Here is a 14,635-nt window from a genome sequence, read left to right as displayed (position 1 = left end):
ACCAGAAATACCCCAGGTGGATGACTTTAACAACTCAGTTGCTAGCAGCACCTTCCACCACAGAGTTTACAAAGACTTATAGCTAGTAAAGCCACACTACATAATTTACTACACTGCAATACCACCTCGGAAACCTAAGAAGGGGTCACTATGAGTCGAATCAACTTGACAGCAGTGAGTTTGTTTGTTTAATAAGTGTACATACACAATGGGTTTTGAAGAAGAAAGAAATGTTAAATATCCTTAATAATTTTATATGGAATACATGATGATTAAAAAAAAAAAGAGTGCTGTTGTTGTTGTTGGGTGCTGTCAAATTTATTTCTACTTATACTGACCCCATGTGATAATGTGATAGGGGAGAACTGCCACATAGGGTTTTCTTGCCTGTATTCTTTAAGGAAAGAGATTACCAGGTCTTTCTCCCATGGTGCCGTGGGTGGGTTTGAACTGCCAAGCTTTGGGTTAGCAGTTGTTCTGGTTACCTAGTGCTGTTCTGACAGGAATATACCACAAAGGGGATGGCCTTAAGAAACAGGAGTTTATTCTCTTACAGTTCAGGAGGCTAGAAGTCTGAGGTCCAAGTGCCAGGCCATAGGGGCTGTGTGAAAGCCCCTCGACCTTGGGCTTCAGCTCTGCCTCTTGCTCCCCGCGCACTGAAGCTAGAGGCATCTCTCCACTCAGGCAGCTGCTAGCTACTGAGGCTGACAAACCCAAGGTCAACAAGTGAAAAGGCACAGTCCTGATGTTAACAAACCACATAGCAGGCCATTAATTTAAGTCCACTGAAGATCCCAAGGTTGGCAGAGCATGTGAGATGCTGAAATATGACTCAGCTACATGTAGGGTTCAAGTGTGCCATAAGCGGGAGACCACTCCCCAAGGCTTCTCCTTATATATAGGAAGCAGACCATATCCCTACAGCAGCTACTCAGCTACTCACAGTAGATTCCACCATGGAGTTGATTACCAGTCTCGTCACGGGGAATACTACTTCCAGCTGCCCAGCCACTCAACCAAGGCCAGCCAAGTTGACACACAAACTTAACTACCACAGCAGCCAAGCACTTAACCATTGTACCACAAGGCACAAAGGCACAATGAACAAAGCAATCAGTGTGACTTCTGAGAGAGACACAGTCATCAAACCCTTGGACTAGAGCATGGTAGCAGTTTAGTCCAGGGACATCTGTAGTCAATGAATCTTTACTGGATGGTGCATAACTCCTGCCAAGAACAGAACAAACTGTTTTTAACATGACACTCCACCTGCCCCTTCCTATTTCCTAGCCATGAAAGGGTGACTTAGATTTCTTGCAAAAAAGCTGAGTTTAAGTGAACAGTTCAGTTATATTTAATCTTGGCAAAAAAGGAAGAACAAGGAGCAGTGGATGCAAAACAAAACAAAACAAACATTCCAGTTGGGATGGAACCAGAGGGAATTTGACAAATGGTTTATATAACTTACATTTGAGTAGAGTGTACTCTCAATTTCTTGAGGGCAGTGAATTATTTGTGTTCTGTGGATAAAAAGCATAGAGGTTCTGAAAGGGGCAATATTGGCATTTTTGGATGAGAGTTACTCATTATGGGAGACTATCCTGCAGCCAAGGAGCTCTGGTGGTGTAGTGGTCAAGGCATTTGGCTGTTAACCAACAGGTCAGTGGTTCAAACTGCCCAGCTGCTCTGTAGAAAGATGAGATACTCTTCTTTTGTAGAGATTTATTGCTGGAAACCCACTGGGGGTCACTATGCATTAGAATCAACTCAATGGCAATAAGTTTATCCTGTATCTAGTGCCCTGCATAACATTTGCATCTTTGGCTTCCAGGGTACAAGATGCTGGTAGTTTCTTCCCTTCAGACTTCTCATTTCCAAACACCTCTGCAGAGGTGAGTAACATCATATCTATTTTATTTAAGCACTGTGTTAAGCAAACAAATATTCTCAAAATTTTAAGTTGGAACAATTTTCCTTTTCAAAAACCATTTTTGAAGTCATGAAGACTGAGATAACAATGACTGAAATCAGTACATTTCTTCACCATTTAAACCCAAGATTTCACAGTCTCAAGTCCAATAAACTAGATTTGATGTCACTTCACAACATTCCAAAACACGGCATTCTGGGAAAGTGGTATAGAACAAGCTGTGGTTAAGACAATGAGTTGGTCCTGGCTCTACTTAACACTTAGCTAGGTGTGATACCCCTTTCTAAGAAAGGGATAAAAATGATAGCCACTCATAGGCTTACTTGAGGAAGAAATAAATATGAGCTGCTGGCTGCTTAGACGTAAATGTAAGAAAATGGAACTTTATGTACTTAGCAGCTGTCACTCACAAGGGCCAAGAATTTGTCAGAAAAACTGTATTTTCGAAGAAACAATGGTAAACTAGGGCAACCTTAGAATTAACTGAAACACAAGGGAAATGGCAAATTCTGCTAGTAGAAAAGTCTGATTTGTTGTACTGCTAACTGCTAAAGGAAAATGAAGAAAGTGTGCATTTTCATCAATTCACAAGCCCAAGATGAACTTTCATGTTTATTTTTTATCTCATATTTTAAATTGATCACTGGTTCTTGTTTTAAATACATATAATTCAGTGACTTCTATCCTTGATAGTTTATAATTGATCAGCCTATAGGAAAATATTATTTTTCATTAATTATGTATCAAATACAGGAATTGACAATGAACAGATAGGAAAACATATTTTCTAATTTCCTAAACTCTTAATCTAACAAATGTATGCTGTTTTCTCTACAATAGTCTGTAATTCATGTTTTTACTGATTTATAGTCCTTTAATCCAGCTCAACATATTTAATCAGAAAACCAAAAACTCACTGTCATCGAGTCAATTCTGACTCTTGCAACCCCCAATGGGTTTCCAAGGCTATAAATCTTTAGGGAAGCAGACTGCTTCATCTTTCTTCCACAGAGCAGCTGATGGGTTTGAACCACCAACCTTTTGATTAGCAGCCAAATGCCTTAACCACTACAGCACCAGAGCTCCTTATTTAATCAGAAAGAGATTCAAAATATTGTAGGTGAGAAGAAAATAAGAGAACACATTGAATGGATACTCATCAATTCTCCAGTTACTGAAGGACTTCAATAATAAAATACTATCTATTTCAGAATCTTGTTATTGTTGTTGTTATGTACCACTGAGTCAGACATGACTCGTAGTGACTCCTCCTTGGGTTTCCGAGGCAGTATCACTACGGAAGTAGATTGCCCAACCTTCCAAGGAGTGACTGGTGGGTCTGAACCACCAGCCTTCTGGTTAGCAGTCAAGTGCCTTAGGCTCTACACTACCAGAGCTCCCATTTCAGAATCTAGGACCTGATTTTTTTTTTTTAATGAAGAAAATTATCTAGATATTTGAATACCCAATGCCAAAATAACATGGTATGCAAACATGTTATGTAATACATAATGTACCACAATTAGATTGAACACTTTAGAATAGTTGTTTACTACCCCAAATGTAAGTAGCACAGAACTATCACAAGCATGCATTACCAGGAAGACCCCTGTGACACAACTGCAGTAATCTTTCACAATCTGCAGTGCCCTGTCCATACTTCACGGATTGGGTCACTATGATTTTATTAATTGGTGATTCACAAGCTGAATCATGCAATTATCAGAGTTGCATTATATGAGTGTATATGCATTTCCACATAGTAGTAACAATCAGAAAATTAAATATAAAAAACAATTGTATTCACAATAGATCAAAATGAATAAAATACTTAGAAATAAATGACCAAGGAAGTATAAGATTCATACACTGAAAAACCAGTGATGAGAAAAATTTAAAAGATCTAAATAAATGGATAGACTTTACATGTTCACTGTATGCATCAAAATTTATACTTTTCAAAAGGCACCATTGAAAGACTCACAACTGACAATATACTATTTCTCTCAAACAGACATATAGGTTCAACCTAATCTGTCAGAATTCCAGCAGGATTTTTTTTTTTAATGGAAATTGATAGGTTTCAAAACTTATGAAGTTACACTAATTAAGACAGTTTATTTGCCTAAGGATAAACACATAGATAAATGGAACAGAATAGAGTCCAGATATACACTTACAAACATAAAGACGACCAGTTTTTTGACAAAAGTACAAAGGTAATTAAGTGAAAGGAAATTCTTTTCAACAAATGAGATGGCCATTTCAATAATGGATATTCATATGCACTAAATAAAAATAATTTCAATACATACTTTATACTATAAAAAAATTAAATCAAATTATAGACCTAAAAGTACGAGCTAAAACTGTAAAACTTCTAGAAGAAAACCTAGGGAAAAAAAGTGTTTGTTCTTAGACAACACAACAAAAGCATGATCCACAAAAAGACACACTGATAAACTGATTGCCATCAAAATTAAAAACTTGCATACTTTCCAAGGCACCAGTAAGGAAATGAGAAGACAAACAACAGACTGGAAGAAAGTGTGGGCAAATCATATTTCTGGTAAAAGAATTGTATCCATACTACATAAGGAACTCTTACAACTCAATTAAAAAAAAAGGAAAAAAGACAAGTAAGTTCAAAAATGAGCAAAAAGTTTGAATAGAAATTTCACAAAAGCAGCTACATGAATAGCTAAAAGAACATGAAAAAATGCTCAATCAACATCAGTCATCATTAGAGCAATGCCAATTAAAACCACAATGAAATACCATTATATAGCCACTAGATATATCCACTAGATAGCTATAGGGAGCTCTGGTAGCATAGTGCCTAAGGCTAACCAGAAGGCTGGCAGTTCAAACCCACCAGCCACTCCTCGGAAGGAAGATGGGGCAATCTACTTCTGTAGTGATACTCCTGGGAAACCCAAGGAGGGGTCGCTATGAGTCAGGTCTGACTCGACGGCACATAACAACAACAACAACAGATAGCTATAATCAAAAAGATAAATGATCCCCAAGGTTGGAGAGGATAAGAAGAAACAACTTCACACATTGCTGATGCAAATGTAAAATGATACAGTCCCTTTGGAAAAGTATTTGACAGTTTCTTTAAAAATTAAACCTAAACGTATTATATTACCCAGAAATTCTATTTTTAGGTTATTTACTCAAGATAAATGAAAACATATGTCCACACAAAGTCTTGCACATGAATTACATAGCGGTGTTTTTCATAAGAGGCAAATATGGAAATCAATTAAAGTATCCATCAACTTGTGGATAAACAAATTATGTCATATCCATGTAACAATAAGGAACCAACTATTAATAGATGCTATAAGAACTCAGTGCAATGCACGGCCATTGAGTTGGATCTGACCCATAGCAATCCCTCCTTGGGTTTCCAAGGCAGTATCTCTATGGAAGTAGATTGCAAAAATGCGCTTAATGAAAAGACTACTGTATGTTCCCTTTTACAGGAAGTGTCCAGAAATGGTAAACTTATACAAATGGAAAGCATATCAGTGGTTGTCTGGGGCTGGGGATGGAGGTGAGGACTAACTGCAGATGAGCAAGGAGGAACTTTTGGGGATAATGGAATTCCTCTGAAACCAGACTGTAGTAATGGCTGCACAACTCTACAAATTTAATAAAAATCATTAAGTTGTAGTTATTACGAATGACTTCTGTGGTATGGGAATTATACTTTAATAAAGCTGTAAAACGTAAAAAGAAAATAAAAAGACGCAAGGGAAATCGGAATTGATAAACATGGATGATGTAATGGGTGGAATCCCGGTCCTGGAATAAAGATGGTAGTCAATGAATGTTTGCACAATGGAAATGAGCCTTTCAACCTAGTTAACTAGAAGAGACAGAAAAGTAAAGGTTAAAAACGTTTTTAACTGCCTTCTTTATTCCACCACTACTTAACTTCCTGTAAGCTGTGGTTTCCTTAGCTGGAAAATGGGAATAATAATGCTTGCACAGAGGTATTATAAGGCATGGCATAATGGACCAAATGTATTTATTATTCGCCATGGCATACAAGTGCTAGACACTAGCTTATACAAAAAAAAAAAAAAAAAAAAAATTCATGTTTACTCCATAGATATCAAAGTACTTGGAAAAACACATTGTCTTTCTCTGCTATAATAGCTATAAAATTTCCCTTAATGTAAAAATAGAACCACAATTTAATCCATTTTATTTACTCAAAGTTAGCTGTAATAAAATTATTGAGTGGATACATTTTGTTTTCTCAATCAGAGATTTTTCATTACAGCCATTTTCAAGGCATGCTTTGCATAAAGAATCACAATGATTAATAAAGTGAGATGCAGGCATTGGTATGAATGAAAACCACTTGATTTAAATGCAAAAATTAATCAAGAAGCATGTTTGCCAAGGACATCAGTTAAATTTTATAGAATAAGTGATATGAATGAACATTTATTTTAACTTACTGCTTATTTTTGTACATTGTCAGAGAATTACAGTGCGAGAGGAAGCCTAACCAGGCCATTTATCTATTTCAAAATTTCCTCGTAAAGAACTTATTCTGTACGGGAAGGTGAATGGACTATACTCACAAACACATATATACAGGTTTGACGGAGGGTATTTCTACATATGTATTTTTATGTGCTGCAAATATATCCATGAATATAGTAAAGCACACAGAGGGTAAAGTTATGAAAATTTCTTAGCCATAACTAAACACCTTGAGGGAATGAGTACATGGGCATGGGGGCTCAAAAACCATAATCTTGGGGGACACTAAGGTCAACCGGCATAACAGAGTCCACAGATGTTGTGCTACATTCTACTTTGGTGAGTAGCAACTGGGATATTAAAAGCTTTTGAGCAGCCATCTAAGGTGCAACTATTGGTCTCTCCCCATTCGAAGCAAAGAAGAGTGAAGAAAATCAAAGACACAAGGAAACAGTTAGTCCAGAGGACTAATAGAACATGTGAACCACAGCCTCCACGATCCAGAGAATTAGATGGTGTCTGGCTACCACTGAAGACTTCTCTGAAAAGTTTTGTAACGTGAGGTTCCAGATAGCGTGGAAGAAAAATGTGGAACAAAACTCCACCATAAAAAAGACCAGGCTTACTGATCTGATAGAGACTCGTGGAACTCCTGACACTATGACCCTTATACCCCTTCAAGTCTGGAACTGAACTCATCCCCATAGCTCAACTTTCAGCCAAACGATAAAGAGCCCTATATGTAAGGTGAACGGTGATAGCAGGGAGGTACGCATTCATTAGAATAATCAACCATGAGATCAAAAGGGCAGCATTTGCTCAAGGATAAAGCTCAGAAGGTAGGTAGGGAGAGGACAGGACAGAAGGAAATGGTAAACACAGGGAGGAAATGGTAAACACAGGGAGGAAATGGGAAGAGTGCTGTTACATTGTGCAGATTGCAACGAATCTCGCAAAATGTGCATGGACTGTTGAATGGAAAGCCAATTCATTCCGGAAACTTTTACCTTAATCACAATAAACATAAACAAAGAACTTAATCTCCTTTAGAAACCATCCAAAGGAGAATCCATAACCTACCTTGGTAGCAAGTGCCCTTTTTCAGAAGAATCTTCTTTACCTCTGTTGCTTCCTGAAAAGAAATCCACTGTTTTTACACAAAGGGAAAGTACTGGCTTCATTTCAAAATGAGGGTTATCTCAGATGAATTTACACAGTTCTTCAGAAAACCAGATTCCAGTACAAATGAGGACAAGAACTAGATTAGAAGTTGGTGTACCACACAACCAGGTGCACCTTTTACTGGACTGAACAGAGATGAAGAAACAGGATGGGGAAGTGAGCATGTACTTATGCTATGCCATGTGATTTAAGGAAGAAGCTGTGGCCAAAGTACACTTAAAAGAGTGATCTCACGATAAGGTGCAAATATGTAAATTCCTTAAATATTTTATTGTGGTAGAAATGTGCTTTCTTATAAAGGATACTTAGGAATATTCTGATTTCCAATTTGTGTTTTTCATACATTTATAACAATGTTGTAGTTGAGTATGTATTTACCTATGATCTGAACAAAAGGACTATTGTACACTTTTTTTAAAATCATTAACAGCTTCATATTTATTTATCTCCATCTAAAAACTGTGTCCTTTGGATGTTACCATCTATATTTTTAGTTACTTTATTGGCATTGATGCTTGTGAAAACTGTGACGAGAACCATTTCTCAGTCATAGTAGGTTAGGTCAAAGTCTGAACTTTGCCTTCAGGACTCCCAGCTACTTCAATGACTGGCAGCTCTGTAGTAGGCGAAAAGAGGAGGCAGCTGTCCCTAACTGCTGGGGTTGGTGGAGCCCAAAGGGAAAGAAAATTTTAAGATTTCCCTCTATACTCTCCGACTGCATGCTATTTGACTTCCTTCCCTCTGAAAAGATTGTTGTGACATCTACTTTCTCTTAGATGTGTGTGGGAGGGGAAGAAACACACAGTGTAATTGTAACCTTGGCCAGGTTCTCCCCAGCCCCTTGGGGAAATCCCATCCAGCCTGTGTGGTTTTAGGGACAACTCCATCTGCGGTACTATTTTTAACAGACAATAATACCTACAGCAAAAGTGGAACTGAAATATCGCCAGTATACTATTTATTACAGAAGTAAAAATTTTGAGGCACAAGAAGTCCTGAACATCAAAATAATTTTTATTCTATACTACTTTTTATGTAATTGATGAGTTAGCTGTATTTTGTTTAAAAAAATATACCTTTTTTCCTGTTTTTTTGAAAATGGCAGATATTTTGCCTGTATACAACTGAATTCATTTTCACATCTCTTCCAATCTTTCTTTTGTACATTTGTGAACTACACCTTTTGGGTTGCCATAAAAGAAGAGTAAATAAAATGTTAAAGCTTGTTGTTGTTGTTATATGCCGTCGAGTCGGCCCTGACTCATAGCGACCCCTCCTTGGGTTTCCGAGGCAGTATCACTACAGAAGTAGGACTGCTCAACCTTCCTTCCGAGGAGTGGCTGGTGGGTTTGAACCGCCAGCCTTCTGGTTAGCAGTCAAGTGCCTTAGGCACTATGCTACCAGAGCTCCCATGTTAAAAGCTAGCTTTCCTCATTTTACAAATGAAATGCCTGAAGCCCAGAGAGGCTGCCCACCTTCCTCAAAATCACAAACATAAGGACTCTGCAGCAGAACCAAGATCAGCATCCAGACTCTCAACTTCTTTCAGCACACTCTGAACCAGAACCCCACTGTCTCTATGGCTCAGCATCACAAAGACCGTTAGCACAATTTGGGCAACATGGTTTATAGCTTTAGTTTATATGAAACCATAAAGAAAAGGGTACTTGTTTTTTCTTTCAATTTTTCTTGATAAATCCAAGCATGATGTAAGGATTTACATGACAAATGGAGAGGTAACAAAACAAAGATGAATATGGTCGATATGAATAATGATTCAGGTAGGTGCATAAGTATTAACCTTTGTGAAAAGCAGGAGGTTGAAGGAGTTAATAAGGTACAGAAAACCTAATACTTCGTTAACATGTATTGCTGGCTTGTTGTTATTATGTACTGTCAAGTTGGACCCGACTCATAGCGACCCATCCTTGGGTTTCCAAGGCGGTATCACTATGGAAGCAGACTACCCCATCTTCCTTCCGAGGAGTGGCTGGTGGGTTTGAACCGCCAGCAATCTGGTTTGCAGTCAAGTGCCTTAGGCACTAAGCTACCAGAGCTCCATACTGCTGGTAGGAGCACACAAATGCTACAAAGAAATGGAGAGTTACATTAGGAACAATAAGTAATTTAAAAAAGAATTAGCCTTTCAACATAAGATTCTAATATTTTATTTTTGTTAATGCTAGAAATAGTTTCTCAGTAAATTCAAATAACTAATTTTAGAACAGTTAAGGATAAGCTAGAGCCAGAAAAGTTCACATGCAGCATCATCTTGAAATTTCAGGAGGAAAAAGTGGTTGATTGGAACTTCACCTATTTTTTTGAACCAAATAATGTTGAAATAAGTAAATTTTGAACAGAAAAGTGAATCTGGTTCTTTCATATTTCAAATATAAAAGTATTCTGATAGAGGAAATTCCATTTTTCTGCATCTTTTTAGATGATATGACAGTAAGAGGCAGTCTGTAGACTGCAGAACATAGCTAGTGAAAGCACATAAAAAGTAAATTTAAGAAGGTACTAACTTTTCCACATGAAAGAATCAATGATCAAATAAATCCAACATGATTATGGTGAGTAAAGCAAAAATATCAAATATAATATGATAGTTTTCAGTTTATTATTTGGCACATATATTAATAAATTTTCAAACATCAAACAGTGTAACACCAGTATCTACTAAACCAATGAGAATAACAGTAAGGTTCCTAAAGTTCAGGTAACTATTAATATCATAAAAAGTTAATTCCCTTGAGAACTCTGTAACCAAGAATACTCTCTATAATGTTTGGAAACTGGTCCAAGCACCATCTTTTTCCAGGATTCCCCATAATTCTTAAGTATTTCAGAATGAACTCATGCCAAATCCCACACTTTCTTACTGATCTTCTGAGAATGTTTTCATTTATGAGAACACATGCATATACATGTCACAATTTTGAAAAGAATGGAAGGCCTTCATACATGTCAGATTTCAGTTTTATCCAATCATTAATTTTCTGCAGAGTTGTTTTCTCTTGACTTAATATTTTTGCAGCTTTTTTCATTTTCTCTTCATTTCTTTCTATGTACCTCAACCCTTCTAACTGCAGCTGATCCAGCTTTTCATTACGACTTTCATCTAGAGGTATGTTTTCACATATTACAGGATTGAATCTAAAGTAGGTATTAGGAGGTAACAGACCATCAAGCATTATATGGACTTCTGTTTAAAAAAAAAAGAGAGAGAGAGAGAGAGAGGGAGAGATAATGAATTAGATAAGAACACTACATTATTCTGCAATGATCTATTAATTTTATATTTATCTAAAATTATCTTTTTGGGGTGGCAAACTACAAAACCTTGATTATTTCATCACTTAATTATTCAACAGTATGAGTAAGGAATCCATAATTATGGATACCACTATAAAATAGTCATATAGTTCTACGACATTAGGATACTCGTACCAACACTCTCCTCTTTCCATGATTTTGGTCATACTGTATGTACTGCTGTTACAGCTCCCCAGTATTACTTCATTGTTTTTCATTTTTTGGAGGATCAACTTCACTGAGGTATAATTTACTTTTTTTAAAAAGTCACCAATTTTAAGCATATAATCTGCCACATGCTTACCAGTTGCTTTTGAGTTGACTCTGACTCATGATGACCCCATGTGTGTCAGAGTAGAAGTGTGTTCCACAGAATTTTCAGGGTCCCTGGGTAGTGCAAACAGCTAATGTACTCAGTTACTAACTGAAAGGGTAGCGGTTCAAGTCTATCCAGAGGCACTTGGGAAGAAAGGTCTGGCAATCTACTTCTGAAAATTCTGCTACTGAAACCCTACAGAGCTCAGTTCTACTATGACACACATGGGTTTGCTGAGTCAGAATCAACTTGACAGCAACTGGCTTTCCATAAGGTTTACCAAAAACTAAAACCAAATTCACTGCCCTCGAACCAATTCCAACTCATGGCAACCCTGTTTGGGTTTCTGAGGTGGTAAATCTTTACGGAAGCAGATTGTTCGGTCTTCCTTCCGCAGAGTGGCTGATGGGTTTGAACTGCCAACCTTCTGGTTAGCAGTAACCAATTCCAACTCATGGCAACCCTGTTTGGGTTTCTGAGGTGGTAAATCTTTACGGAAGCAGATTGTTCGGTCTTCCTTCCGCAGAGTGGCTGATGGGTTTGAACTGCCAACCTTTTGGTATCCTGCATTTGGCCAAGTAATCAGTGGTATGCCATGTTGTCTACCAATCCTGGGACTGTTTAACTTGTGGCCTGCCGTGTTGCTCAATAATCTTGGGACTGTGCCATTTTACTTGTTGATAATGCATTTGTCAGCCTCAGCAGCCAGCAGCTGCCCAAGTTAAGAGAAGCCTCCAGCTTCAGTGGGTGGGGAGCAAGAGGCAGAGCTGAAGCCCAAGGTCAAGGGGCCTTCACACAGTCCCTAGTACTGGTACTTCTAGCTTCAGAACTTAGATTTCTAGCCTCCTAAACTGTAAGAGACTAAACTCCTATTTGTTCAAACCATACATTTGTGGTATTTCTGTTACAATAGCAGCACTAGATAACCCAAACTCTTGCTAAACTCATTTATTAGTTCCAGTAGTTTGTTAGATTTTAGGATTGTCAACATAAAGCAACACTGTTTCTATATATATCAGTTTTACTTCTTCCTTTCTAATCTGTATGCCTTAAATTTCTTTTCATTGTCTTTCTGCTTGAAAGAACTTCTGAGTGTTTGCTACAAATTTATCAATTTCATTGAATTTAAGGTATCTACTTTTAGTTTTGACTTTTTTCCTATTGTTTTTGTTTTCTGTTTCACTGATTTCTGTTCTTTATTATTTCACCTCTTCTGCTTGCTTTAAATTTGTTCCTCTTTTTCTAGTTTCTTACAATGGAAGCTTAGGTCATTGATTTGAGACACAGATTTCTAATATAAATGCTTAATGCTATAAATTTCTAAGTACTGCTTTTGCTACTACAACAAATTTTGAAATGTTGTATTTCTATCTTCATTCAATTCAAGATAATTTTAAAATTTCTCTTCTTTCTTCTTTGACCCAAGGGTTTTTGAGAATTGTGTTAATTTTCAAATATTTGAGACTCTCCTAGGTATCATTCTGCTAAGCACTTTTAATTTAATTCTGTTATGCTCAAAGAACATAGTTTTGTATGGTTTTCAATCGTTTTGAGTTTACTGATACTTGTTTTATGTCACAGAATATGGTCTATCTTGGCAAATATTCTGTGTGGACTTGAAAAAACTATATATTCTGCTGTTGTCAGATGGAGTATTCTATAAACTTTAATTTAATCAGGTTGATTGATAGTGTTTGTTCAAGTCTTCATATCCTTACAGACTTTCTATTTTTTATCAATTAATGAGACAGGGGTATTGAAATTTCCTATTATAATTACAGGGTTGCCTATTTCTCATTTCTTCTATAAATGTTTTGCTTTCTGTATACTGAAGCTCTATTCTTATGTAGATTGGACTGCTTTGTCTTCTATCCTTATGAAATGTCTCTCTTTATTACTGATTATAAATACTTTCCCTGAATTCTATTTTCTTGGTTATTAAAATGGCCACTCTAGCTTTTTGAAGAATCAGTATTTGTATTTTACTTTTAGCCTGTATCTGTACTGTCATAGTAAAGGAGGTTTCTCATATACAAGCACATAGCTAGGTCTTACTTTTATGGCATGATGAACACTCTGTCCTATTTGAAGTGTTTAGATTGCTTGCTTTTAATTTGATTGTCAATATGGTTGAGTTTAAATTGACCATCTTGCTATTCTTTTCCCATTTGCTCTGTGTTGTCTTATTTCTGCCTTCTTTAGGATTACCTTTTTATCATTTCATTTAATCTCTGTTATTGAGTTATGTCTCCCTCCTCCTTTTTATTTAGTAGTTTCTATATATAGCTTATAATACATATCTTTAATTTATCACAAACAGAAAAAGAAACTTACTGCCACCAAGTCAGTTCCGACTCATAGCAACCCCCATTGGGTTTCCAAGGCAGTAAATCTTTATGGAAGTAGATTGACCCATCTTTCCGCAGAGCGGCTGGTGTGTTTGAACTGCCAACCTTCTGGTTAGCAGTCAAATGCCTTAGGCACTGTGCCACTAAAGCTCCTTAACTTATCACATCTACCTTCAAATACAATATATTTCCATTTCTATCCTCCTATCCTTTGTGTTACTGCTGCCATACATTTCAACATATATCAGAAACATCACAATATATTGTTACTTTTGTAAATTAAAAAAAAGTAAATGTATTACTTTTGTAAATAAAAGTATTAAAATTTTTGTTTTAAAAGAAGTATTTCCTTTAAAGTACACTTAAAGAAGTGACATCCGAACAGAGGCCTGAATGAAATAAAGGATTAAGTCAACTTGTGCTGGAGGAAGGGTTTTAGAGATGAAGAGTACAGCAACCTCAGAAGCCCTGAAGTATAAAAATGCTTAGCAAGATTGAGGAACAGCAAGAATTAAAGTGTGGCTAGACACAGTGTATGAGGATTTTGGATTTTGTTCTAAGTGTGATGGCAAGCCTAAAGGGTTTTGAGCAGGGGAAAGGCATGATTTAATTTATACTCTTAAAGGATCACTTTAGCCTTTATATGGAGACTAGACTATAGAAGAGGCAATAGTGGAAGTAAAGATTTATTTCAATTCCAATTTGCCTCCATATAACTAAATAATCTAATTCCATTAATTCCATAAGAGCTCTAATTCTCTCACTGTTATCATGTGTATATCCAAATCAACATGACTTGTCTTCTTCTTTTCCTTGTTTTGGTCTTAAGAGTCTCTAAGCCTTTGTGTGATCCCTACTTTAGATACTTCAACTGTTGTTAAGTAGACAAGGATAACACTAATTCCCAGATGGAGAAGTGTCCATTCTAGGACACTAGAAATGGGTGAGGAGACAGGAAAACAAGAAAAGACATTCTCCCATGTCCTTCCTAAATCCGTAACACAGGCATAACATGTACTTTAAAGTTAGGATCAGCAT

At 36.8% G+C, this 14,635-nt stretch overlaps 1 protein-coding gene across 1 annotated transcript in view; it reads right to left on the bottom strand.

Moving 5' to 3' along the window:
• Positions 1-10,548: 10,548 nt before the first annotated feature.
• Positions 10,549-14,635, bottom strand: part of PNPLA8 (patatin like phospholipase domain containing 8) — a 39,162-nt gene continuing 35,075 nt past the window's right edge. Inside the window, exon 9 of the mRNA XM_007944257.2 lies at positions 10,549-10,823. Coding sequence (XP_007942448.1) covers positions 10,549-10,823 — 275 coding nt within the window. The remainder of the gene's footprint in view (positions 10,824-14,635) is intronic.

Source organism: Orycteropus afer, unplaced genomic scaffold (genome assembly GCF_000298275.1).
Source record: "Orycteropus afer afer isolate SDZICR_OR568_19922 unplaced genomic scaffold, OryAfe1.0 scaffold00007, whole genome shotgun sequence".
In the NCBI taxonomy this organism is placed as follows: domain Eukaryota; kingdom Metazoa; phylum Chordata; class Mammalia; order Tubulidentata; family Orycteropodidae; genus Orycteropus; species Orycteropus afer.
This window is presented reverse-complemented; position numbering and strand designations above follow the sequence as displayed.